This window comes from Mustela nivalis, assembly GCF_964662115.1.
Source record: "Mustela nivalis genome assembly, chromosome: 3".
Classification (NCBI taxonomy): domain Eukaryota; kingdom Metazoa; phylum Chordata; class Mammalia; order Carnivora; family Mustelidae; genus Mustela; species Mustela nivalis.
Window position 1 is genome coordinate 97,094,254 of NC_139022.1, and position 24,771 is coordinate 97,119,024.

At 38.5% G+C, this 24,771-nt stretch overlaps 1 protein-coding gene across 2 annotated transcripts in view; it reads right to left on the bottom strand.

Moving 5' to 3' along the window:
• Positions 1-24,771, bottom strand: part of SPINK5 (serine peptidase inhibitor Kazal type 5) — a 91,692-nt gene that overhangs the window by 23,847 nt on the left and 43,074 nt on the right. For both annotated transcript variants that reach the window (XM_082726015.1, XM_082726014.1), the window contains 14 exons: positions 22,518-22,645; positions 20,897-20,984; positions 18,724-18,851; positions 17,378-17,459; positions 15,863-15,990; positions 13,553-13,634; positions 13,097-13,224; positions 10,961-11,009; positions 8,485-8,612; positions 6,386-6,479; positions 3,709-3,836; positions 3,008-3,074; positions 1,863-1,990; positions 106-205 (listed from right to left, as the gene is read on the bottom strand). In XM_082726015.1, the coding sequence (XP_082582141.1) occupies positions 106-205; positions 1,863-1,990; positions 3,008-3,074; positions 3,709-3,836; positions 6,386-6,479; positions 8,485-8,612; positions 10,961-11,009; positions 13,097-13,224; positions 13,553-13,634; positions 15,863-15,990; positions 17,378-17,459; positions 18,724-18,851; positions 20,897-20,984; positions 22,518-22,645 (1,458 nt within the window). The remainder of the gene's footprint in view (positions 1-105; positions 206-1,862; positions 1,991-3,007; positions 3,075-3,708; positions 3,837-6,385; positions 6,480-8,484; positions 8,613-10,960; positions 11,010-13,096; positions 13,225-13,552; positions 13,635-15,862; positions 15,991-17,377; positions 17,460-18,723; positions 18,852-20,896; positions 20,985-22,517; positions 22,646-24,771) is intronic.

Here is a 24,771-nt window from a genome sequence, read left to right on the forward strand (position 1 = left end):
TCACAGCCTGCATGACCTCCATTCCCCTTTACCACGGGCTTGGCCGCGGTGCCCTTGTCAATGACTTGTGTCCACCCTGCCTGTGGGAATTAGAGGTCCTCCCACCTGAGCTTTGCCTCCTCCACCGCCACCATGGGAACTATGCCCCGCAGCATTTCTCTGATCTTCCTCTTCTTTTCTCTTTCTTTCTTCATCTTCTTTCTGGCTGGAAATTAGAAAGAGGGAGGTAGGGAAGAATAGATTAACAGAGTGGAGTGCATGTCCGTGAGTTCCTCTTCCTGTCACCAGATTAAATCTGTATAGAAAGTCACCAGCATTTACTGAACATCTACCATGCTGCAGGCCCTTCTCTGAAAACAGAAAGACAAATTACGTGCAGTCCTTCTTCCTGGAGGAGCTCTCCCTGCTGTAGAGGGAAACCAACATGTACATAAGCATAAGCAAGTCCCTGTGAGCAATTTACTAGCCCTTCATACATGCTCACTGTGACTCTCAGCTGGATTCTTCTCAAACGCCTCTGACCCAAGAGGTCCAACAATAATTATCTTTTCCACCAAATGTGCTCTTGCTCCTGGATTCTCTATCTTTCGGGAAAAACAAAACCCTGGAGCTATCTCTGCTCTCACCTCTCAGCTCCCACAGCTGTTGCCAGCATGGCACTGATTTCACATCTCATCTTCTCTCCTGTTTCTCTCACACTAGTTACTGCTCCTGGATTCCGGCAAACCACTTCCATCACCAGCAGCATTCCAAATCTCGGTCCCTTCCTTCTCTTTTTTCCCTTTCCACTGCTGATATAAATGAATCTTCCCAAAGGAACCATATTTATCCCACTTACTCTCCTACCTGAAAATGTTTAGCAGTTTCCCATTATATAGAGAGTTGACTTCAAAATCCTTGAACTGACATTCAAACCCAGCAAATGGCTTAGTTCTAACAAACTAAGTGACTTGCTCTTTACTGTTCATACGGTTTCCTTAATTTAAGAGATTTACCTATGCTTTTCCCTTCTCCTCTCATTCCTGCCTGGACTGTTTGTGTCTTATCCAAATTATAAGGTCCAGGTTTACTCCTCCATAAAACTTCTTATTAACTCTCCCTTTCCCGAAGTACTAGAACACATCAAATATATCATTTATCATTCAGCAATTCCTCCTTCATATTTTTTTAAAGATTTATTTATTTTAGAAAGAGAGCAGGGGAAGGGGCAGAGGGAGAGGGAGAGAAGCAGACTCCCCACTGATGGCGGAGCCCAATGTGGGGCTGGATCCCAGTACTCTGAGATCATGACCCGAGCCAAAGGCAGATGCTTAAATGAGTCACCCAGGTGCCTATTCTCCTTCCTATTATATGAACTTGTACCCATGTCTATTGCATCCATCTACGTACAATTATTATTCGCACTGTACACTGTAGATGTTCAGTAAATGGCTATTGGATGACTGAAATATTTTATGTGTACTTCTGAGCTTTGTGTAAAGATTTTTTGTGTGTAAAAAATGTGATATTTAAAAAAAACATAGGTAGAAAAGCTAGACTGATAGTAAAATATATTTATTACTTTCCCAGAGGTATTTAAAAGATAATGTAGAAAAGGGATACATCAGACAGCAAAGGACTTCAAATTTTACCCTGTTGTGATCTATTAGTAGGTAGGCTTGACTCCAAAAATTACAGAGAATGTAGTACCCTAGTCATATATTACCTGGTTCTAATATTGGCCTTTATAAGATTTGCCTGAAAACATTCTGCAGAGAATCATTTATTTCCTTGATATGTAAAGAAAGGAGAAACACAATAGACATTATCTTCCTGGCTCTCTGGCTCCCCAACTCTGCCCACCCCATCATTTGAGCACTCACAACACAGCTTTGCACATGGCACACTTGTTGCCGTGGGTCTTGCCATCTGGGCCACGCACAGGATCATTTTCCCGTGTACAGAAAAGATTTCCATTTTGCAAAAGGCTCCGAAATTCACTGCATGTATCCTAAAGGAGGAGAAAGGCCAGAGCCATGGATATTTTCATATAAATTACTTTGTTGGATTCCTTCCAAGAGATTTCTAGTAAAACAGGTACAGAAAATGACCTCTGGGTATTTATCTTCCTGGCAGTTGTTTCCATTCAATTCCTACCAAACATGGATGACTTAATAAGAAGTTTCCTTTTCTTTTTCCTTGAGATTTAGTCCCCAAATCCAGATTGAATCTACACCCACACATAAGAAAGAATCCCTTAATAACCTGGCTTCTTTGAGAACTGGCCACTCATCTTTGATGGGAGCAAGCAAATGACCACAAACCTGAAAAAAATCTACTTGGAATCAACCTTTTTGAAACCAAGAAAATATTATTCCAGATTATTCTAATGTGCCCGATGTATTATTTTTATTTTCCCCAAAATGCTGGCACCAGAAATAATTAAAGTGAGGAACACAACTGATGTGACCCAATGTGGTCATCCAACCGACATAGTGGGCTAGGAATAATGCTAGGTTTGGTGTTTGGAGATCTAAGTTTGAACTCCTTTGTTTCCATTTTTCAACTACGAGAACTTGAAAATATGAACATGTGGAATCTGACGTCAATGGTGCCACTGCAATTTCTTCCTTCTCTCTGGATTTCAAATCTTCATTTAAAAATTCAGGAATGAGTTAAAACCAATGTTTGCAAACTGACCTATAAGCAAAATCTGACCCACCACCTAGTTTTGTAAATAAAGTCTCTTTGGAACACATCTATGCCCATTTACCTGCATATTACCTACAGCTGCTTTATGCTGTGACAGCAGAGTTGGAACAGAGACTGAATGGCCACGATCTAAAATGTCTACTCTGGTCCTTGAAGAAAATACTATCAATTCCTGGACTAGATGACCCTTGAGTTCTCTTACTTTGGTTTTCAGTAATTCTATGTTTTTGTTTTGTTTTGTTTGTTTGTTTGTTTTTAACAGAGAAACTGCAAAACCTCATCCTTCACTATGGTAATAACCTTCCAGGATAACTACCTTTTTAGCTTCTCTCTTAGCTTTTGTTCTGGATTCAGCTTCTTCTTTTTCTTGTGCTTCTTGCTGGCTGTAGGAGGGGGAGAAGGGAGAATCATTCCTGGCACCCAGTACCTATTATCCTAACGGGAAAATCTCGCTAGACAGAAATATCCTATTATTTCCATACTCTACCAACTGAGCATGGGAGTAGGAAGGTAAATGCCCAGCTCTCCATATTGTTTTTTGTTTTTAATGTTGCTTAAAGAATAAGACACATGCATCACAGGAAACCAGCCAACAAATTTTTAGCACTACATTCTTCTGGAAATATAAAGATCTTGTCCTTCTTCTCAGAAAGCAAGGAGGACGCTTGAAAATATTTACTAGATCTTAGCAAACGTTCAATTTGGTAGCACCTAATGATCACATCTTTGGATTATTCATGGTAGTATGTACGCAGAGAACAGGTATCCCAGTCCTCGGATGCCATTAACTCTGGAGGAATCTGCTGTGAGCACATGGTCCAAGAACACTTTAGAACACTGAGAATACCTCAAAGAAATGCACAACGTATATGGTTTTATAACTGTAAATGCTTGAAGTCCATGCAAAGATAGCTTCCAGATCTACTTACTAGAGAAAACCTTAGGTGTGACCACTGTTGCCTGCCCCAGGCCTATCTTTCTCCCACACTCAGCAGCAGTGGATGTGGCTCTACTCACAAGAAGGCTTCACACATGGAGCACGTGTTGCCATGCATTTTCCCATCTGGGCCTTCAATGGGGTCATTCTCTCTAGTGCAGGGGAGTCGTCCGTTTCTCACATAGTTACGGTATTCACTGCACAACTCCTACCAAATGAGGGTGGATTTAAGAATTGGGTAACTAAATACTGGAGAACTCCTCCACATTACCCCTTTGAAAACTGTGACAGAATGCTCCCAAGTAGTGGATACATCAAAACAGTGATGTAGAAGGTCAATGTTACCAAGATACTTTTCAGGGGTCTAGGTCACACATTATCTGGAAAATAAGATTATGTTACTGATCTCATTAGAAAACCTTCAATTCAACTCAAATATTATTCTGGGCTAGGTACTGTGAGATAGATGAAGAATCATCTATTGTTCCTTTCATAAAAAAATTTGTGATCGGCAGAACAGTATTTCTTACCCTCAAAATTTGTCCAAGCCCTAATATTCAAATCCTGTGAAAATATTACCTTACAGGGCAAAAGGGACTTTGTGAATATAATCAAGTTAAGAATGCTGAGATGGGGAGATTCTCCTGGATTATCCTAGTGTCCCCAATGTAAATGCAGGGGTCAGTTCCTACAATTGGAAGAGTGAGACAGGAGAGACTGAAAGGAGTTAACTGCAGAGGAACAGTCAGAGACATGATGCTGTTGGCTTTGAAGATGATGGAAGGGGTCTAGGAGCTAAGGAGCACGATGGCTTCTAGAAGTGAGAGAAAGCAAAGAGACAAATTCTCCTCTATAGATTCCAGAAAGAAGCACAGCCCTACCAACGCTTTGACTTAGTTCACTGAGACCGAGGTCGGACTTTTAATGTAAAACCAAAGATGATAAGTTTGGGTTGCTGTAGGCCACCAGGTTTGTGGTAATCTGTTAGAGCAACCATAAAAACCAAATACAGAGTACTTAGAGCCTTTGGAGAAAGTGCACAGAAGCATCTGTAGTTAGAATAAAACAAATGATATAATTGAGAAATAAAAAAAAATTGCTGGCATAATAGATGACAGAGCTAATAAGTATATTGTTTAAATGGGGAAAATCTTTGCAGAGAAGCTAATACTTATTCTGAGACATGAAAAATAGCCAGAATTTTGAGAGAAGAAAAGGATAGTCCTGTCTGAGTATGAGGGGGCCATACAGAAAGTAAAGTTCATTTCATGTATAATCCTGAAGACTTATACATGTATAAGTTTCCTAGGACTTCACAAAAAATGTACATAATAATATTTTATAAGTGAAGAAAATAAGACACAAACTATTTGCCTTACTGGGAGGGAGACACAGCCAGTATTTGAGCCCTGGCAGTGTGAGTCCAGGTTTTTAACCGTATGTGACGGAGTCCATAAGATGGACTACCTTGAGTTAATGCTTGGCATGTCCAAGAAGCAACAAGGTGGCCACTGTGGCTGGCACAAGGGTGGCAATGGGTAGAAAGTAGGAAATGATGTCTGAGAGGTAGCAGAGGGCAGATCATGCAAGGCCTTGTAAACCACTTTCTAGTGGCCTGGTTCTTACTTGGAGTGAGATGAATAGCCACTGGGTGGCATAAGCTGCCTTCTGTTTTTAAATAATTACTTTGGTTTCTGAGTTGAGGGTAGATTGTTGGGAACAAAGGTGAGAGCAGGGAGAACAGTAAGAAATCAGGTCTTCCAAATTATAAAAGGATAGAGGAGAGGAGAAATGAAGAGCTGACCGTACCCTTTAGGACTCTTACAAATGGTGACAGGGTGCAAAATCTAAGGTATATCATGGGCATTATAGCTAGAACTTGTGGACCAATTGCTAGCTCTCAAATTATTAACTATATGTATTTTCTAACTTCTTATCTGAGCCTCTGAGTCCTCATCTATAAAATACAGACAACAATACATACATTAATGGTTACTACAAAGATCAGTCCTAAAATTGCTATACCATATGGCATATAGCAGCAACTGAATAATTAACAGCCATCACCATCATCATCATCATATGAGAATGGAAACCCAAAGCTCAAAAATACCATTAAGCAATTTCCCCCAAATCTCACAGAAAATTAACTGGGATTAAAATTTAGGGCTTGTCATAAGATACTCTTAATCTCACAAAACAAACTGAGGGTTGTGGAGGGGGGGGTCTGTGGAGGGTGGTGGGGTTATGGACATTGGGGAGGATATGTGCTATGGTGAGTGCTGTGCAGTGTGTAAACCTGGCGATTCACAGACCTGTACCCCTGGTGCTAATAATACATTATATGTTTATAAAAAAATAAAAAATTGTGTTAAAAAACAGGGTTTGTTTTTGTTTTGCTTATTTAGAACTAACCATCCCTACATAAAAAGATAACAGAGAAAAATCTGAAATGTGCCTCTATTGGTTTGTATTCAGACAACAAGACAGCCATCTGTATGCACTTCTTTTTTTGGGATAATACTATTCACATGGTCAGTGGAAAAAAGGATGACTGACCTCTTCTCAAATGCACAAGCAACTAAATCATACTTGGTGTGAATGGGAAGAAGGGATCTTCTTATATACAAAAATCCAAATACATGATCTCATTCTGTGAAGTCACTAAGGACACTGGAATGAGGAGGTGGGTGGGAGTTGGGAAGCTTGTCTAGGGGAATGGAATATTTATGTGATTCTAATATCTAAAACAGCTACCTGTGCTGCTTCTCTTTTCACTTTCTCAGGCTTTGCTTTGTCCTTTCCTTCCTTGCCATTATTTTTCTTCTCTTTTTCTTCTTCTTCAAGTTTGCTGCAATTAAAAACAAAGAAGATACAAGCTAAGTACAATTTCCCATTTCTATGATAACACATTTTAAAAAGGGATGAGGACCTTTCAGACATGGTCAGATTCACTCTTCAGTAAAAATTTATCCAGTCTAAGAAATGCTATCATTATCACTGTGCCCAATGATGCAGATAATAAGCAAAATAATAATAAAATATAACCCGCTTTAAAAAAAAAACCTAGCATGATCTTTTATCAATATGAGATCCTCAAGTAGTCCTGATTCCATCAGTCTTATCCCATCAGTGACTTCAATGATCTGAAAGAGGCCACAGTTACCTTGATTTTTAAAAATTGTGCAACTTTTCCTATGTAAATAACAACCATATCAGTGATGAAAGCCAGAGGTGATGCCAAGTCAGATGATGAGCCCATAGTCAAAATAAACTGTGTTTCACTATGAAATTAAAATTTTAGATATTATTTTAAGGTAATAAATATTTAAGATGAAGTTCAAGTTATAGAATAATTATCCAAATCCAAAAAGATTCAATAATTAATATGTTAGGTTGATCATGAGCCTAAGCTTCTGGCTTTCTTGCCACTTTCTATTGATACACAGCTTATCAAAGCTGGAAAATCTGATCACATTCCCAACTAGTCATCACCACAGCATGGACAAATGGATCAAGCAAGAAAAGAGTCTTGATTTCCTGAATGTCAGGCTACTGTGTAGTCTACTGTGTAGACTGGCCTAGTCTGTCATCTCTCCTTTAAGGAACTATGTGCATATACCTGAAATTGGACAAGGACATGTGAAAGTTAAGGGACAAAATTAACCTTGCACCTTTTCTTTTTTCTTTTTAATTTATTTTTTATTTATTTTCAGCATAACGGTATTATTTTTGCACCACACCCAGTGCTCCATGGAATCCATGCCCTCTATAATACCCACCACCTGGTACCCCAACCTCCCCCCCCCACCCCTTCAAAACCCTCAGGTTGTTTTTCAGAGTCCATAGTCTCTCATGGTTCACCTCCCCTCCAATTTCCCCCAACTCCCTTCTCCTCTCTAACTCCCCATGTCCTCCATGCTATTTGTTATGCTCCACAAATAAGTGAAACCATATGATAATTGACTCTCTCTGCTTGACTTATTTCACTCAGCATAATCTCTTCCAGTCCCATCCATGTTGCTACAAAAGTTGGGTATTCGTCCTTTCTGATGGAGGCATAATACTCCATAGTGTATATGGACCACATTTTCCTTATCCATTCAACAGATATTATTTAAACATTTTCCTCAACATTTACCTTAGCATTAGACTCTGTTAGAGGATTAGGAGTCTAAGAAGGAGGAGAACCTGAGGAGGGAATAATCCATTTCTCCTGTACTGTCTCACCCAATGGAGCTTTGGTCCCACTCACCAAAAAAATGGCCTAAAAGTCCCTGGACTTGGCTCACAAGAAGATATTTCAGTAAACATCTATTGTATGGGCTTGTCTCTTAGAGGCTTTATTCTCTATACTAAACCACTTATCAAAGTGTTTACTTCAGCTATACCCAGTAATGTTCCTGAAAGGATAAATGCAATCCATTCCATTTCTCATTTGGGTTATTTTAACACCTCTTTCCTACTGGCTTCCTAACTTCTGTCCAACTGGTTTTCCCTTAGCCAATAGCTGAATATATTCACAGAATCATAAAATGTCAGGAGAGAGAGAGAGAGACAAAGATATCACTGCATCCAGATCATGAAACTTCTGCTCTGTTATGAATGATGATTATCAAGTGTTCAAAATATAAATTAAGACTTTCCCATGGCTTAACTAGAGGATAGACAGATAACTGGATGGAGAATCACACTGTCACTGTGATCCATTATTACTTCATGTCTTGTCCATGTGCTTTTAAACTTACACTGCATACACACCACGGTATATATTCTACACATTTCTGGGGAAATTGAGACTCAGACATGATCGATGACGAAGAGATTCAGTGGGACAGATGAGGGTAGGTACTCACAATAGGCTTGCACACATGGCACACTTGTTTCCATGCATTTTGCCATCGGGGCCGCGGACAGGGTCATTCTCCCTGGTGCATATAAGCACTCCATTCCTCACTTGGTTCCGAAATTCACTGCAGAGCTCCTGGAAAATATTTTCTCAGAATGACTCTCTGCCTTTCCTGTACCTTTGTCTCTTCTGAGGAATAAATGATACAGAATAGAAGAAAAACAAAAATGGATGACAGGGAGCAGTAAATTGATAAGTATTTACAAAGCTTCCATCGTGGACTCAGAACTGTACTTGCACTAGAGTGGATCTGGAAAAAGTTGTCGTCATCATTCTCCCAAGACTGCTTACACTCTAGGTACAGAAAAAGGCTGACAAAATTGGCAGAGAACAATACACATGTTTGTGTTATGTTACATATAACACTCTCTGAAAGCTATGAAAGATCAAAGGGGCGAGAGTTCAATGGACCAAGAGGAGGAGGCTCTTGAAAGTTTCCAGAAACTTCCTGGAAGAATACTGCTAAGCCTTCATGAGAATGAAGGGCATCTTGCCATTTGCAACTACTTGGGTGAAACCAGAGGACACTGCTATGTGAAATAAATGAGACAGAAAAAAAAAATATAGTGCGACCTTACTCGTATGTGGAATCTGAAAAGGCTGACCTCAAAGAAACAGAAAGTAGAGTGGTATTTGCCAAGGGCTGGGAGGGTGGGGGAAATAGGGAGTCACTGGTCAAATGGCGGACATTTTCAGTTATAAGATGAATTACGTTCTGGAGATCTGCTTTAGAACATGGTAATTATAGTTAGCAATACAACAGTATACTATGCAGTAGAACTGAAAGTTGCTAAGAGAGTAGATCTTAAATGTTCTCACCACAAAAAAGAAATGTATTTATGTCATAAAGTGATATGATGGAAGTTTTAGGTAATGCTATAAGAGTATCATTTTACAATATATGAGTGGACCAAATCAAGACAATATACACAATGTTAAATGTATACAATGTCATATGTCAATTATATCTCAATAAAGCTAGAAAAGCTAAAATGAGAAGAATGAGCAAAAAAAAAGGTAGGTCTTGATTTGTCTTTAGAAGGCTGAGAAAGAAAAAAAGACATGCACAAACTAAAAAATAAAGATATATTTGAAATAAAGATATGGAGAAGGGGGCAAGTGTGAGTCCTTGGAGAAACTGACACCTTCCTGGGAGCTCCTTGATAAAGTAGAGGGATAGGGGATGCAGATTTCAAAGAGGAGAGGTACAATAGGAGCAGAGGGAAGAAGAAATGTGTTAAGACCGACTGGAGACCCTGCAATTGCACTCCTGGGTATTTACCCCAAAGATACAGATGTAATGAAAAGAAGGGGCATTTGTACCCCAATGTTTATAGCAGCAATGGCCACGGTCGCCAAACTATGGAAAGAACCAAGATGCCCTTCAACGGATGAATGGATAAGGAAAATGTGGTCCATATACACTATGGAGTATTATGCCTCCATCAGAAAGGACGAATACCCAACTTTTGTAGCAACATGGATGGGACTGGAAGAGATTATGCTGAGTGAAATAAGTCAAGCAGAGAGAGTCAATTATCATATGGTTTCACTTATTTGTGGAGCATAACAAATAGCATGGAGGACATGGGGAGTTAGAGAGGAGAAGGGAGTTGGGGGAAATTGAGAGGGGAGGTGAACCATGAGAGACTATGGACTCTGAAAAACAATCTGAGGGGTTTGAAGTGGTGGGGGGGTGGGAGGTTGGGGTACCAGGTGGTAGGTATTATAGAGGGCACGGATTCCATGGAGCACTGGGTGTGGTGAAAAAATAATGAATACTGTTATGCTGAAAATAAATAAATTTAATTTAAAAAAAAAGACCGACTGGAAAATCTAAGGTGATTTAGCAGCTGATCAGATATTATGGATAAAACAAGTGTTCAATTCTAAATTACCAATAAAAAGATGGCTTCAACTAACAGAAAGAAAGTTCATGAGAAAGTGAGTCAGTTTAAATATGGACTTTTAAACTGTGTCAACTTTCCCCAAATAAATATTGGGCTTATACTCTGCATTTATTAGGTAATAAAATCCATAAAGGTAAATCTTGTTTATGGTCATTATGTAAGAGTAATCCAATATCACATACAGACAGATTTCTTGTGCTACTTGTACAGAAATCTAAGAAAAGCCAAATATGGAGAATACACCCTACAGAGTAAGTTAACCCTTTCCTTCTTATAAAATGAAACTCAAAATTTGAATTATCATGCAAAAAAATTGGTACTCTACAAACTTCTACTTGAGACCACTTTTTATAGGTGAAAGCTTTTTTGTTGTTATTGTTCATTTCAGAATTGAAATTGAATTGAATTGAATTGCAATTGAAAAGGAAAACCTTTCTGCTAATGAGATACCTAGAATACCTTAAGGAGGAAACAATGTCAAGGCACAGCATTCACAGTCCTGAGAAAAATTACCTTTGCAGCTTCTCGTTTAGCCTTCGTTCTTGCTCTTTCTTCTTGCTGACTATAAGAATCAGGAGAAGAAAAAGAGAGCAAAGGAATAAATGGGTCTTAATACAGTAGAGTAGATTCTTAACATTTACACATTGATAATCTGTTGCTTTGACAATTCTCAAGCACCACCAAAGCTCCACTCACAGCAATTTGTAATTTTATGGGTGATAAACTGAAATGATTCATTTCACCTCAAGAGAACAGTGTACAAGAAAAAGTCCCTTAATGAGAAACCCATTCAGGTCCTCAGCAAGGACACAGCAGTAATACTTTCCTATTGGCTGATTCTTTTGCATCTATAATAGCTCTCGATAAAGTGTAATATCTGGCTTCTAGGAGGCAGTATAGCATGGTGGTTAAGAGGACAGATCCCGGAGCTATAAGAACACAAGAGATGTCTGAACTTCTCTGTGCCTTCCTCATCTTTAAATGTGGAAGAAGGGAGGGACAGGAGGAGGAGTAACCACATTCTTCTCACAGGATTGTTGTGAGCATTAAGTGAATTGATACTATAAAGCCACTAGAGAAGTATCTGGTACATAATGAAATGACTGACAAAAGTGATATAAATGATTACAATCATCATCACTGTAATTATTATTAAGAGTGAACCCTCACAAAAAAGGCATATGATGGAAATGAGGTAAGAGTGATAGCTCTTAACCATTTTTGATAACTAATGGCATTGCAAATCAAGTTTAGCACAACTGGATCTATAATCTAAACAATTTAATCCTGTTAAATATGTAAAAATGTTTTCATTTTAAGATATAAGAATGTGTAAATAATATGTAAAAATGTTATGGTTCAATCAAGATAAGACTTTTTCATTTATCAAATTAAAACCTTTTTAAAAGGCACAAAGATGGGGCGCCTGGGTGGCTCAGTCAGTTAAGCATTTGACTTCAGCTCAGATTATGATCCCAGGGTCTTGGGATTAGGCCTCAGCAGGGAGTCTGCTTCTCTCTCCCTCTGCCCCTTTTCTGGCTCATGCTCTCTCTCTCAAATGGATAAATAAAATCTTAAAAAAAAAAAAAAAAGGATGAAAAGACAGTTTGTATATGGTATGAACGTGTGCAAGAAAAGACCATGGAGGGAAAATGATTCTCAAAAAAGCCAAGAGCCTTTGCTAACATACCCACAAAATATGACATAGTAAATCTTTATTTCTTTTTGGTAAGGAAGTTTTACAGTGATGGGAGAAAATTACTAAAATAGGTCCAAAACTGTGATGTGTCTCATACTTTTTTATATGGAAGGTGATCTAAACTTTATCATGAGTCTAAGTTAACTAAAAGATTTAAGAAGCATTTTCTTTCCATTCTGGGAAATTATCAGAGGATGCAGCAAAGCTGATCACTAGGTGGCAGAATTACTTCCTTGTCACTGAAAGATGAATGTCCAGGTAAAGAAAAACAGACTGAAAGAAGACTAATTACAGGGAAATACAGAAGTTATAATACAGAAGTTATAAAGGCATTGTTAAATGATTATATTATGTCTACAGCATACAGTGGAAAACATAATTTTCTTCATTTTTTCCCCTGCACTGATATTTCTATCATTCCCAACATCTCTGGGCCTTTATGTTGTTATCTATAACTTAGGATAATGCAAGAAAGACCCACTTCATATGTTTTTGTGAAGCTTAAATGGGATTAGGTATCAAAGCTTTTAGCAAGTATATGCCAATTACATGCATTCAATAAATGTTGGTTATGATGATTCGGTTTTTAGTGCTTTCATGCCCAAACACTAAAGGACCAATCTTCGGGGTTATATATAATGCTCTTCACCAGGGAAGACTGAATCATAAAGCAGTCTTTTCTCTGAATAAAAGATCTTGAGTTACCTTGAAAATATCCTAAAAGAAATAATTACGTTCTCTTTAGATCACAATAATCATTATCTGAGCTCTCCACTTCTTGTTTTTGTGTTTTCTTGTGTGTGGGGTTTTTTTTTTTAATTTAAGTTCATTTATATATGATACCTAAGAATGACCACTGCCCTGAAGAGAAAAATGCATTATTCACAATTGTTTGAAAACTTCCCTCAGTTCTTTCCCCCTCTCCTTCCGAAGTACTGGGCTCTACTCACAAGAAAGCCTCACACATGGAGCACGTGTTGCCATGCATTTTCCCATCCGGGCCCCTGATGGGGTCGTTCTCTCGTGTGCAGACAAGCTGTCCATTCTTCCTTAATTTGCGGTATTCACTGCACAATTCCTGTGAAATTGAGGAAGGAAGTTTGAGGTTTTGAACACAGGTTGGGTCAAGTTGGAAAGAGCTGAAGTTTAGACTTTTTTTCTTACGTGGGGATCGGTAATTGGCTTATTTTAGAATAGTTCTTACCTGGGAAGACATGACTATTTTTAAATGATAAAAGTTACACACCCTTGATCTGGAAATAGTCACACATGCACATGGGTATATGCTCACATATAAACAAACACGAACTGTACAAATGTTTCCTACAGTTTCAGGGGATTTATTAGTTTCGTGGATGCTCTCAATGAAGTCCAGGTCCTCTGACTTTTGGAGAAGTTCCCCTCACCTCAAAGGGAGCTGTGTTCTCAGATTCTCTTTTATTTCTTGACTCACTTTCCTTCTTTTTCTTTTCTTCTTCCTCTGTTTGGCTAAAAAAAGACATCAGTAAGGATCATAGAATGTCCAGGTTGAAAGTGACCTCAAATATCACTTAATTATTACAGTTAATACTTATTAAATTCTGGGGCCCCTGGGTGGCTCAGTCAGTTAAGCATCTTCCTTTGGCTCAGGTCATGATCCTGGGGTCCTGGGACCAAGCCCTGCATTGGGCTCCCTGCTCCCTCTCCATCTCACCACCTTCCTCCCCTGCTTGTGCTAACTAACAAACAAACAAAACCCCCAAAAAACAACAACAAAAAAAGCTTACTAAATTCTTACTATGTGCCTGACCTGGCGCTCATTCCATGAAATCTTCCAAACTGTATGTTATAAAACTACTACTATAACCCCATTTACAAATGAGAAAACTGACAGAATGATCAATTTCCCAAGGACACAGAACTAACAAATGTACACTATAGATTTAAACCCTAATTCAGAGGAAGTTTTTTGATCTTCCACTACTCAAGACTTCTAATACTCAGTAGGTCTGATTACTGTCTAGCTTTTCTTTAATCTGCTAGTAAATTCTCTACTTATATCATCCTTGAAACCCCATAGAGGTCATTCTACCCCTAAGTCCTCAGACTGTTAGGAAGTTGCTCCTGGCATTGAGCCAGACCCCTTCCAGAACTTTCACTCATTGTTCCCACTTTTATGCACAGAGACAACCAAGAACTAATGTTAATAAAACAAAAGCTACTTGGAAATTTCAAGACCATGACTCCCCCTTTGCTAAATGTACTGAGGCTTAAGAGTCCTTGAAGGACACTGTTTTATTAATTTCTCCTTCTTCTTTTTTTAAAATTTTTATTTATTTTTTAAATTTCTTTTCAGTGTTCCAGAATTTATTGTTTATGCACCACAGTGCATAAACATAAAGTTTATGCACCCAGTGCTCCATGCAATACGTGCCCTCCTTAATACCCACCACCAGGCTCACCCAACCTCCAACGCCCTTCCCCTCCAAGACCCTCAGTTAGTTCCTCAGAGTCTCATGGTTTGTCTCCCCCTCCAATTTCCCCCAACTCCCTTCTCCTTTCCATCTCCCCATGTCTTCCATGTTATACATTTCTTCTAAATTTGTTTTTGCTTTCCTGCTGTAGTGGTCCTCTCATAATGGAACACAAAAATGAAGCAGAAAGTTAATCTGAACTCACTGCTTACATTTTCTAGAATCCCTTCCATAACAACATTTGTCTAGTAGAAGAGAGAGATGTTGAATATATAGTCACACATATCAATTTATAGCTACTGACCATGTTTAGTGCTATGAAGCAAAGTCCTGATTACCATGAAGGAGAAAGTGTGGGGTTAGGGATGTAGAGTAGGCTTTACCATGGCTGTTCAAGCTGATGAGACACCTGGGAGGGGCTAACTCCACCAGATACTCATCATTCTTATTCCAAGTCATTCCTCCAGATCCTGTTTTTGAACTAATGTACCGTTTCACATATTGGTATGTTTGCTTTGTGATGTGTTGTGTGATTTCAGATGACTTCATAGCCCTCTCTGCAAGGGTAGATCCTTGTTTTACATCCTGTATATTTCCACAGGAACCCAATTAGTGATTGACAAGCAAGAATGATTCTTTGGAGTTGGTTAGGAGTGACATCACCATGATGGCAACATAGGTGGTTGTTAACTTCCCTTCCCCTCACTAGAACAACCAACCTCTATTTAAGACATGACTGAGAATCCTAGAACACAAAGACAAGCTTGAAGTATGCATTGCACCTCAGAGACCAAGCCAGACTGCATTAGAAGGGTATGAGCAGCAGCTACATGTGGACCTCATTGCCCCGCCGCAGCACAGAGCAGAAATTACTCTTTGATAATGATGACACTGTGAAAAAATGCCATTGACAGGAAACAAACACTACTTAAGAAATAAAATATAAAAAGTTAAATTAAAAAACAAAAAACAAAGCAGAGGGGCGCCTGGGTGGCTCAGTGGGTTAAAGCCTCTGCCTTCGGCTCGGGTTGTGATCCCAGGGTCCTGGGATCGAGGCCACGTTGGGCTCTCTGCTCAGCAGGGAGCCTGCTTCCCTTTCCCTCTCTCTCTCTCTCTCTCTCTCTCTCTGCCTCCCTCTCTGCCTGCTTGTGATCTCTATCTGTCAGATAAATAAATAAAATCTTTAAAAAACAAAGAAAGAAACAAAAACAAAGCAGAGAGGACAAAACTCTCCCTCATTTTCCCAGGTACAGTGCTACTCACAAGAACACCTCACACATGGAGCAGGTGTTGCCATACATTTTCCCATCTGGGCCCTGGATGGGGTCATTCTCTCGTGTGCAGGGGAGTTTTCCGTTCCTTACAAGCTTGCGGTATTCACTGCACAGCTCCTGCCAAGATAGAGAAAGCAAGCTGGGGATACATTTTATTCCTATTCTAAGAAGAAGACTGGAACATCAACATTGGCAGAAACTAATGTTATGCTTCTTTGACACCAGGACTTTAGTTGTGTTTCTCTCAAATGTAAAATTTAACTAAGAGATGGAAACAAGACATAATGGGATGTCACAATATAATAAAAGAGGTAGACAAGTAAACTCCACTATAATCTAAACACATTAAAATATGGGTAGCGGAGCCAGGTGGCTCAGTCAGTTAAGTGTCTGCCTTTGGCTCAGGTCATGATCCCAGGGTTCTGGGATGGAGCCCCAGGTCAGGCTCCTGGCTTGGTGGGGAGTCTGGTTTTCGCTCTCCTTCTGTCCTTCCTCCTGCTCTGCCCTTCCCCCTGCCCTGCCCCTCCCTCTGCTTGGCCCCTCCCCCACTCATGCTTTTTCTCTCCCATGCTCTCCCTCTCTCTCGTAAATAAGCAAAATCTTAAAAAAAATTTTGTGTAATACAATAAGTGTAAACATACAGGTACAAGGAAATCTGAGAACACAGAGGTTGGAGCCATGAGATCTGATTGTGAAAACTGGGAAAGATGTCATATAACAAGAATAATTTGAGTGAGACTGAAGAGTAAACAGCATTTTTGTGGGTAAGAACGGGATTGGGGAATATGCGTACAAGACTCTTAAATTGGGAAACAAAGTAGGAAACTACATGAGCATGTAGCAGAGCATGAATCTCTGAATGAAGGTAAACCAAATAAGAAGGGAGAGAGAAGAGATTGAGGTACATCCTATAGTTGATGATGAGCCACCTGTAGCATTTAAGCAGAACAGTACTGCAATCTGATGAATATCGTGAAGCTTTATTCTAGCTCAGTTGGGGAGGACAGCTGGACAAGGGGAAGACTAGAGTCTAGAAAGACTAGAATCTAGAAAGACCTCATCTTCTAAATAATAAGCAGTAACAACTGATAGAAGGCTATGGAAATGAGTACTGTAATTTTAGAAGTAAAAATCAGGCTTTCTGTGTGCAGAATGAAGGAATTTTATCTCAATTCATATGTGAAATTTCAAAAATTCATATGTAGAAAGTATACACGTATAGTCTCTGGGAAGTGGTCTGCAAAAACTAACACAGTCTGTAAGTGATGAAACCAGTGTTAGAACCCAGTTTTTTTCAGACCTCAAATAATTTTTACTTCACAGGGTTAGTCTTGGAAGCAGCAAGAATTGATGAAGTTCCCATAGCATTAATCTCAATGTCATCTCCATATTAAAGGGTTAGGATTTCCTGGCAAATTTTAGTGGATGATACCCTACCCTTTAGACTCTGAAATATGTTCAAATTAGAATGCCAAGTAGGACTCAATGGGTAGATTCCACTCACTGTATATGAGGGTGTTTTTTCAGATTCTCTTTTATTTCTTGCTTCTACTTCAGCCTTTTTCTTTTCTTCAGCTTCTGCTTGGCTAAATTAGAGGGAAAAAAAATGAGAAGAATCCACTGGACCAAGTACAGGCAATTATTTGTCCACATTTTTGCATTGCTACTCTGTCCTCCCTCCTTAGGAAGAATAATTTTGTCTTTTTATCACTACATACCAATGAGAAGAAACAAAACAGCCTTTAGTATGGTATGATACCATAACTTCTTCATACTTTTGGCTTAAGACTGAAAGAAAGATAGTGACTGTGGATCTAGAAAAATTGCTTTCTATAAAATACACTTCTTGCCTGTGGTCAAAAAAGAAATACCATCAAGGTCCATTAAGGAGATACCAAAACTAGTACCATTGTGATGCTATACCTGAAGGCTGAAAGTGGCCTTTAAGAAGGATAATGACTGGTTCCCTTGTTTCACAGAGAGGAGCTGAGGCAGAGAAAGATTTGGCTATACTTTTAGGACAGTGCTATAATCATCCAAGGTCTCTCAAGTCTATAGTTTCTCTATCACATCATGCACACCCTAGCTTTATTAATTCACCTTAAATGTATTGCTTATTCATAGTTGCATTATCTAAAGACAATATACAGTAGAGGTAGAAAAAGGCCAATAATTTCCATACATTGATAAATCAAATGAGCCTATATTTGCTTTGCACAATAGAAGTGCATAGAATGTACGGTTAACTAATGCTACTTCAACCACACAAGGCTGTCAATCAAAACAAAAGACATAGATTCAAAATAGAAATCAACTACTTAATCTTAGTTCAATCAGATAAACTGGGAGCAGTTCCAAATTTTGAAAGCAAACTTCCAATTCTAACTTACTGAGAAATGTCACATTATATAAAGTAATATTTAATTTTGTAAGGGCTCATGATTGCTTGATAGGCAACATTAACTCTAATCATCAATATCTGTATTCAGTGCTTGCTTTGGACCACAGCCTCTCTGGAAGATGAGCTGCCTATAAACTTGTACAATAGATTCACATGTGAAGCTTCAGTGCAGGGAGTATGTGGTATTTGCACAAGCTCAGGGCTGCTAGGATGTTCTAGTGGTAAGAGAACGAGTGTCAGGGAAGTAGACATATTGGAGTAGATAGCTCTAGGTTCTTCTCCCAGCTCTACCACCAACATTCTCAGTGTAAGTGTTCCGCTTATTCAACTCCCCTCCCTGTTTTGAGCCACAGTTTCCCCATTTACAAAAGTATCTAATTCTATTAGACTCTCTGTTAAGTCCCTACTCTCTCTGGCATTCTTTAGACACTCTGGCATTCTATACTCACTAGAAGGCTTGACACATGGAACACAAGTTTCCATGCATTTTCCCATCTGGACCACGAACAGGATCATTTTCTCTGGTACAGAAAAGTATTCCATTCTTTGCATGATCCTGATATTCACTGCAGAGTTTCTAAATAATGAAAATGAGAGAGTTTACATACAGCTCCCTATTCTGTTTATACATTTTATTTTATAAAAGATTTTATTTATTTATTTGAGAGAGAGAGAGAGAGACTGAGATAGTGAGAGATAACAAGAGCAGGCAGTAGAGGGAGAAGCAAACTCCCTACTGAGCAGGGAGCCCAACATGGGGCTTGATCCATGAAGGCAGATGCTTAACCAACTGAGCCACCCAGGTACCCACTGCAAATTTTTTTTAAAGATTTTATTTATTTATTTGAGAAAGAGTGTCAGAATGAGTTGGTGGGGGGAATCAGAGGGAGAGGGAGGAAGAGAATCTCAAGCAAATTCCATGCTGAGCATGGAGCCCAATGTGGGGCTCGATCTCATGACCCTGAGATCAAGACCTGAGCCAAAATCAAGTGTCAATTGCTTACCCAACTGAGCTACCCTAACGCCCTCTGTTTATACATTTTAGATGCTGTTAATTAAAGATATCAGAGAAAAGGAACTAAGGATAAAAAATAAAACTTACAGGATTTAGGGTCATCACAAAATTTTGTGGCATTTCTCTCCATGTAATAGATACCCATTTAAGTCAACAAATATAATAAGGGGATATAAATATAAATGTGATTTAACTCTTTTATCACTCAAGTAGACAGGAGTAAAGAATTGCAATATAAAAAGCTGAGAGATATGACAAAGGTCTGCGTTAAATCTGAACAAGCACAAAGGGAAGAATAATTCATGGAAGTACAGAGAAGAGTTTATAGCTGAGTTCTATATCTTTAGGATGTGTCCAGGTAAATAGTGTGGCAAAAGGTTCTCTAAGAGGAATTATGACATATATGCAAAGACAGAGCAGCATATAAGACCATAGTATCTTGAGATAATCTATTATTGTCAGGAATAAACTATTAGCTGGATAAAGAGAGGAAAGTTTGGGAAGGGGTCAAAAAGGAGACCTTCATGGTAAGTCAAAACTAGATCACTGAACCTTGAAGGGAATTTGGACTTTATTCTTAGGAAATTGGAAAATGATGAATCTTTATAGAAGAGAAGAACATAAGCAAATCTGTTTTAGAAAGACCAGCCAGCTGGATGTGTGAGGATTTGAGTAACTGGAGACTAAAGTTGGAGAAGCTATAGAAGAAAATAAGGAAAGAAAAGGAGGGAGGAGGATGGAAGAAAGGAAGGAAAAAGAACAAGGAAGACAAAGAGGAAGGAAGAAACCAGAATGAATGATAAAAGGCATGTCTTGATTTGAGAAATAAAATTAAAGGATTGAGGGAAAGAAATCAGTTGAAAGTGAGGCCTAGACAATATTATAGAATTACATGAAGTCAGAAGGGGAACTAATGAAGTAGGCTGTTTTATGAAACTGCAAACCACACACTACAGAAGCAGGGGTAACTCACTGTTAAAAGTAAGTTAAATAGGAGTGAAATGGTCCAAATATTCTCTAAGATACCCTCAAATGTTAGCTTTTCATAAGGTCACTGAGTCGTGGAAATATTTCCCACTCTATAAAAACAATGTGGAAGATGAACTGAATATTGAGGATTGAGGAAGTTGTTGGTAAGAAGCATAGAGACCAGCCAAAATACTAATGCATCAACACAAAGGAAATCTATTAGATGTATGAGCTAAGTTGGTAGCAGGAGAAAAAAGAACAAATAGCTAGCTAAGAGATGTTTAGAAAGTAGAATGTGGTATGATTTTAAAGAGAGAATATTAAAATGTTACATAGAAGACCTCCAAATATATGTGTGATATCACACATATCAAAATTTGGATTCAGTTAATGCTTTGATATAGTACCTTCGTTTAGGAACTATTCTACTAATATGACTTGATTAATTTCCTCCAAATAGAGCTAAAAATTGTAATGCTGAATTATTCTTCTAAAGCTTATGAAATACTAACTATAAACTACTTTCCAGAGAATCCATCAGTAGTGGAGGAAAATGAACCAATATTGAAAATGCGTTCTAGAGTAAAATGCACACAGCCCACAAAAGTCATCATTAAATTGATCAAACTAATCCTCACCTCAATTTCTCTCTTAACTTTGACTTTTTCCTCAGTCTTCTTCAGGTTTTCTTGTGCTTTATTTTTTTCTTCTGAAAAACGCTGTTTGCTGGAGAAAAAAACAAAAATAAATAAATGAGTACAGATGCTTCAAATCCTCATGTTATAAAATAGTCATTTAGGGGGCTCCTGGGTGGCACAGTCAGTTAAGCATTTGCCTTCAGCTCAGGTCATGATCTCAGGGTCCTGGGACTGAGCCCAGCTTAGGGCTCCCTGCTCAGCAGGGAATTGGCTTCTCACTCTTCCCCTGCCCCTCCCCCTTTGCTTGTACTTTCTCTCTTTCTCACTCTCCCTCTCAAATAAATAAATAAATAAATAAATAAAATCTTTAACAAAAATAAAATAGTCATTTAGGTGCAGGTGGAAAACAGCCACGTGTTCATGAGTTCTAGAAAAAACATCTTCCATTCATCTTGGGGCTCCTGATTGAAATCTTCACTCTTTCTCCAAAGAATCTCTTTTATTTTGCTCTAAGTATGATATTTCTTTCCATTGCAATGACCGTTTTTGTCATCTTGCCTTCTTTTAGATCTTCTCAGCTTAAATTCCGCCTTCCTTAAGAAGACAGAGCAGACCTCACAGTGAAAATAAACTGTATATCTGCCATTGTATTTTCATAGCTGAATATTCTCTTATGGCATAGTTCTTACTCTGGCTTGCAATGTGTGTGTGTATGTGTGTCCGTGTGTCCATGGCTTTTTCTGCTATTTAACTTTAAGCTTCTTGAGAGCAGGGATCTTTATTCATATGTTCACTCAACATTTGGCTAGCAACTATTTTTTGTCAAGCACTGGCCTGGTGCTATATATAAAATAGACACATAGCCGGTCTTGTTCTTGGAACTTAGAACCCGGTCAACAAATGGTCACAGAAGTAATTACAGAATTGCCAGCTGTATTGATTGTTATGAAATAAAATTATTAAGAGTTATAAAGACTGATTTTAATTAAGAATTTCAGGAAGTCTTATCCAAAGAAGGATAATCTTGAAATGTGATCCACAGAAGAGACACTGGGTAGCCAAGACTGAGACAACGGCAGTAGGACAACATAAACAAGAGTTTCGAGGGTTCAAGGATCTGAAACAGTGACAAGACCTGGTCTGAGACATCTTCATAAATGCTATAATTATTGCAGGATTTGCACTTCCCCCCAGGTCAGATGCCCGATATGAAAAGATAAAGTTAATCCAAGTCACATATAAACATGAAGTTTTCCTGGGAGACAACATCTGTTCTTTCACTCAGGATAATTACTAAAGGAAAACAGTGAAAAGTCTTGGTACGTTTTGCCCTCATTCTCTATTAGGATTATCTTATAAAAAGGCTTACAAAGGTGGTGGGAGGAAACAATAAGAAGTATTTTGTAATCCAGCCCTCTAACTGGAAAACAGAATCCAATTGTATTTGGAAACAGACATATATCATTAGGATCTACTTACTAGGTGATATGATTTGCAGAAGACAGAAAACTCAATAATTTTCAACAACAAAGCTACACCTCAACATTGTTCTTATTCACCATTCCCACCAATCTCCACTTTACCCATCCCGTCCCTCTAAAGAACCCATATCTGGACTCACAAAATTTCAGCACACAGAGCACATTTGTTGCCATGCATCCTGCCATCAGGGCCACGAATTGGGTCACTCTCTCGTGTACAATAAAGTCTTCCATTCCTCACTTGGGTTTCATATTCTTTACAAAAATCCTGCAAAAAGGTGAGTAATTACATTTAGCACTTTTCTACTCCTTAACACAGAAAATGTGTATCATGGATTTACAGTCAAAGAATGTCAGGCCTAGAAGGTGTTGGTAAATGTGTAACATATTAATGAGGATTAATAAGAAATAATAATTATGTTATGAAATTATTAGGTAACTGCATTTACTATGTGTATATTTATTAAAAGATAGAAGAACTGTATGGTGCCTGGGTGGCTCAGTTGGTTAAGTGACCAACTCCTAGTTTGGCTCAGGTCATGATCTCAGGGTCTTCAGATTCAGTTCCCCTTGGGCTCCACACTCAGCAGAGAGACTGCTTCTCCCCCCACTCCCTCTACCCCTTTCCCAACTTGTACACGCACTCTCTCTCTAAAATAAATAAATAAATTTTTTAAAATGTCAAAGAGTCTTATAAAGAATAAGGCTGAGCAAACATCTCATAAAACTAGATGACTCTTACTAACTTTTAAGTCTATGAGAAAAGGATTACAAAAAAAAAAGATCTTTCAATGAATTCCACGAAAGACATAAAATGCAGCTGCCAAGACAAAAGAAAAATATGTCAACAAGAAGAATAGAGAATCTGTAAGATGAGATGCTTAAACACTATTTTATATGGATCAAATCAAGAACAATCTGGTCTGGTTTGCAAGGAAAATGAATAAGGTGGCATCCATTGTCCTCTCTGTGAATCTGTGGCCTCCTTTACTGATGTTCACTTTACTGTGCTCTGCCTCCTTTATTGATATCCATTTCTAATACAGTAGGTGGAAAACATAGAGAGTGAATCTAATTTTCCTTCATTCCCCACTGGAGAGAGGTAAAACACCAAGACTAAAATTTAAATTTAATTTAAAAGGCTGTGACTTCCCCCAAATAACCCAAGAAAGGTTTGTTCCAGATTTCCCAATGCTTTGGTTTAGGACTTTTCGGTTTTTCTCTGTTTTGAAAATTCTATTATCTGAGTTGAAGGCTAAACTTTATATTTACAGCTATATTTATATCTCTATCTACCCCAAATTACTCTAAATTTAGGAATCTCCAGGTCAATAAAGATGTTTTGTAATGGCCTGTATTACTATATAATCTACAAAACACAATCTATAAAAATATGCTTCTCTAAGCCTTTTTCAACTATGCACCCTCATCTTCCCATTTCAGCCAAGAAAACATGAGCATAAAGAGTGTGGTTTGAAGTTGGAAGACCTAAGCAGCTAGATTGTGCCTCTGTGAAATTTCTGGAAATCACAGCAAGGCATGGGCATGGGCATAGAAACCAGACAACTCTATCTTACCAACTACACAATGAGGTTTTTGGAATAATGTTCTTGAAGGCCCTTTCTATTATGTAATTTTCTAAATTTAAAAAAAATAACTCATATTTTATCAGGACACTTTAAAAAAAGAATCCTAAGAGTGCCTGGGTGGCTCAGTGGGCTAAAGCCTCTGCTTTCAGCTCAGGTCGTGATCCCAGAGATCTGGGATTGAGTCCCACATCAGGCTCTCTGCTTCAGCAGGGAGCCTGCTTCCCCTGCTCTCTCTCTTTGCCTGCCTCTCTGCCTACTTGTGATCTCTGTCTGCCAAACAAATAAATAAAATCTTAAAAAAAAAAAAAAAGAATCCTAATTGACTCCTAATAAGAAGATATTTGTTTTTGGAGGAGCAATGGGTGTGCTCCCAACTTCCTTGTTGTAACAATCCAGGAATAAAGACACAGAAGACAATCATCTATTTGATAATCATAGCATGGTAGGAAAATTACTGTTCAATGGTTCCCATAAGAGAAACAATGATAATTTCAGTTTATAAGTTGTGATTCATCCAAGGAGATTCTGAAGAAATGCTTTTGTGAACAACCCACTGACAGGCTAATTATGCAGCAGATATTGAGCCATCACTGTAAAGGAGTCGCATTCAACACGATCACGTCCAGTGACCCCACCAAAACAACGACCCCAGCCACAGAGGAAAAGAGGGAAAAATAAACAAGACCTGAGGATAGATAATGGAAAAGAACTGTCTGTGTTTACGGAGGAGTAAAATGTTCAATATTACAAGATGACCCGAAGTTTTTGACTGAAATTTAACAACCAAAAGAATTGCTTTTCAAAC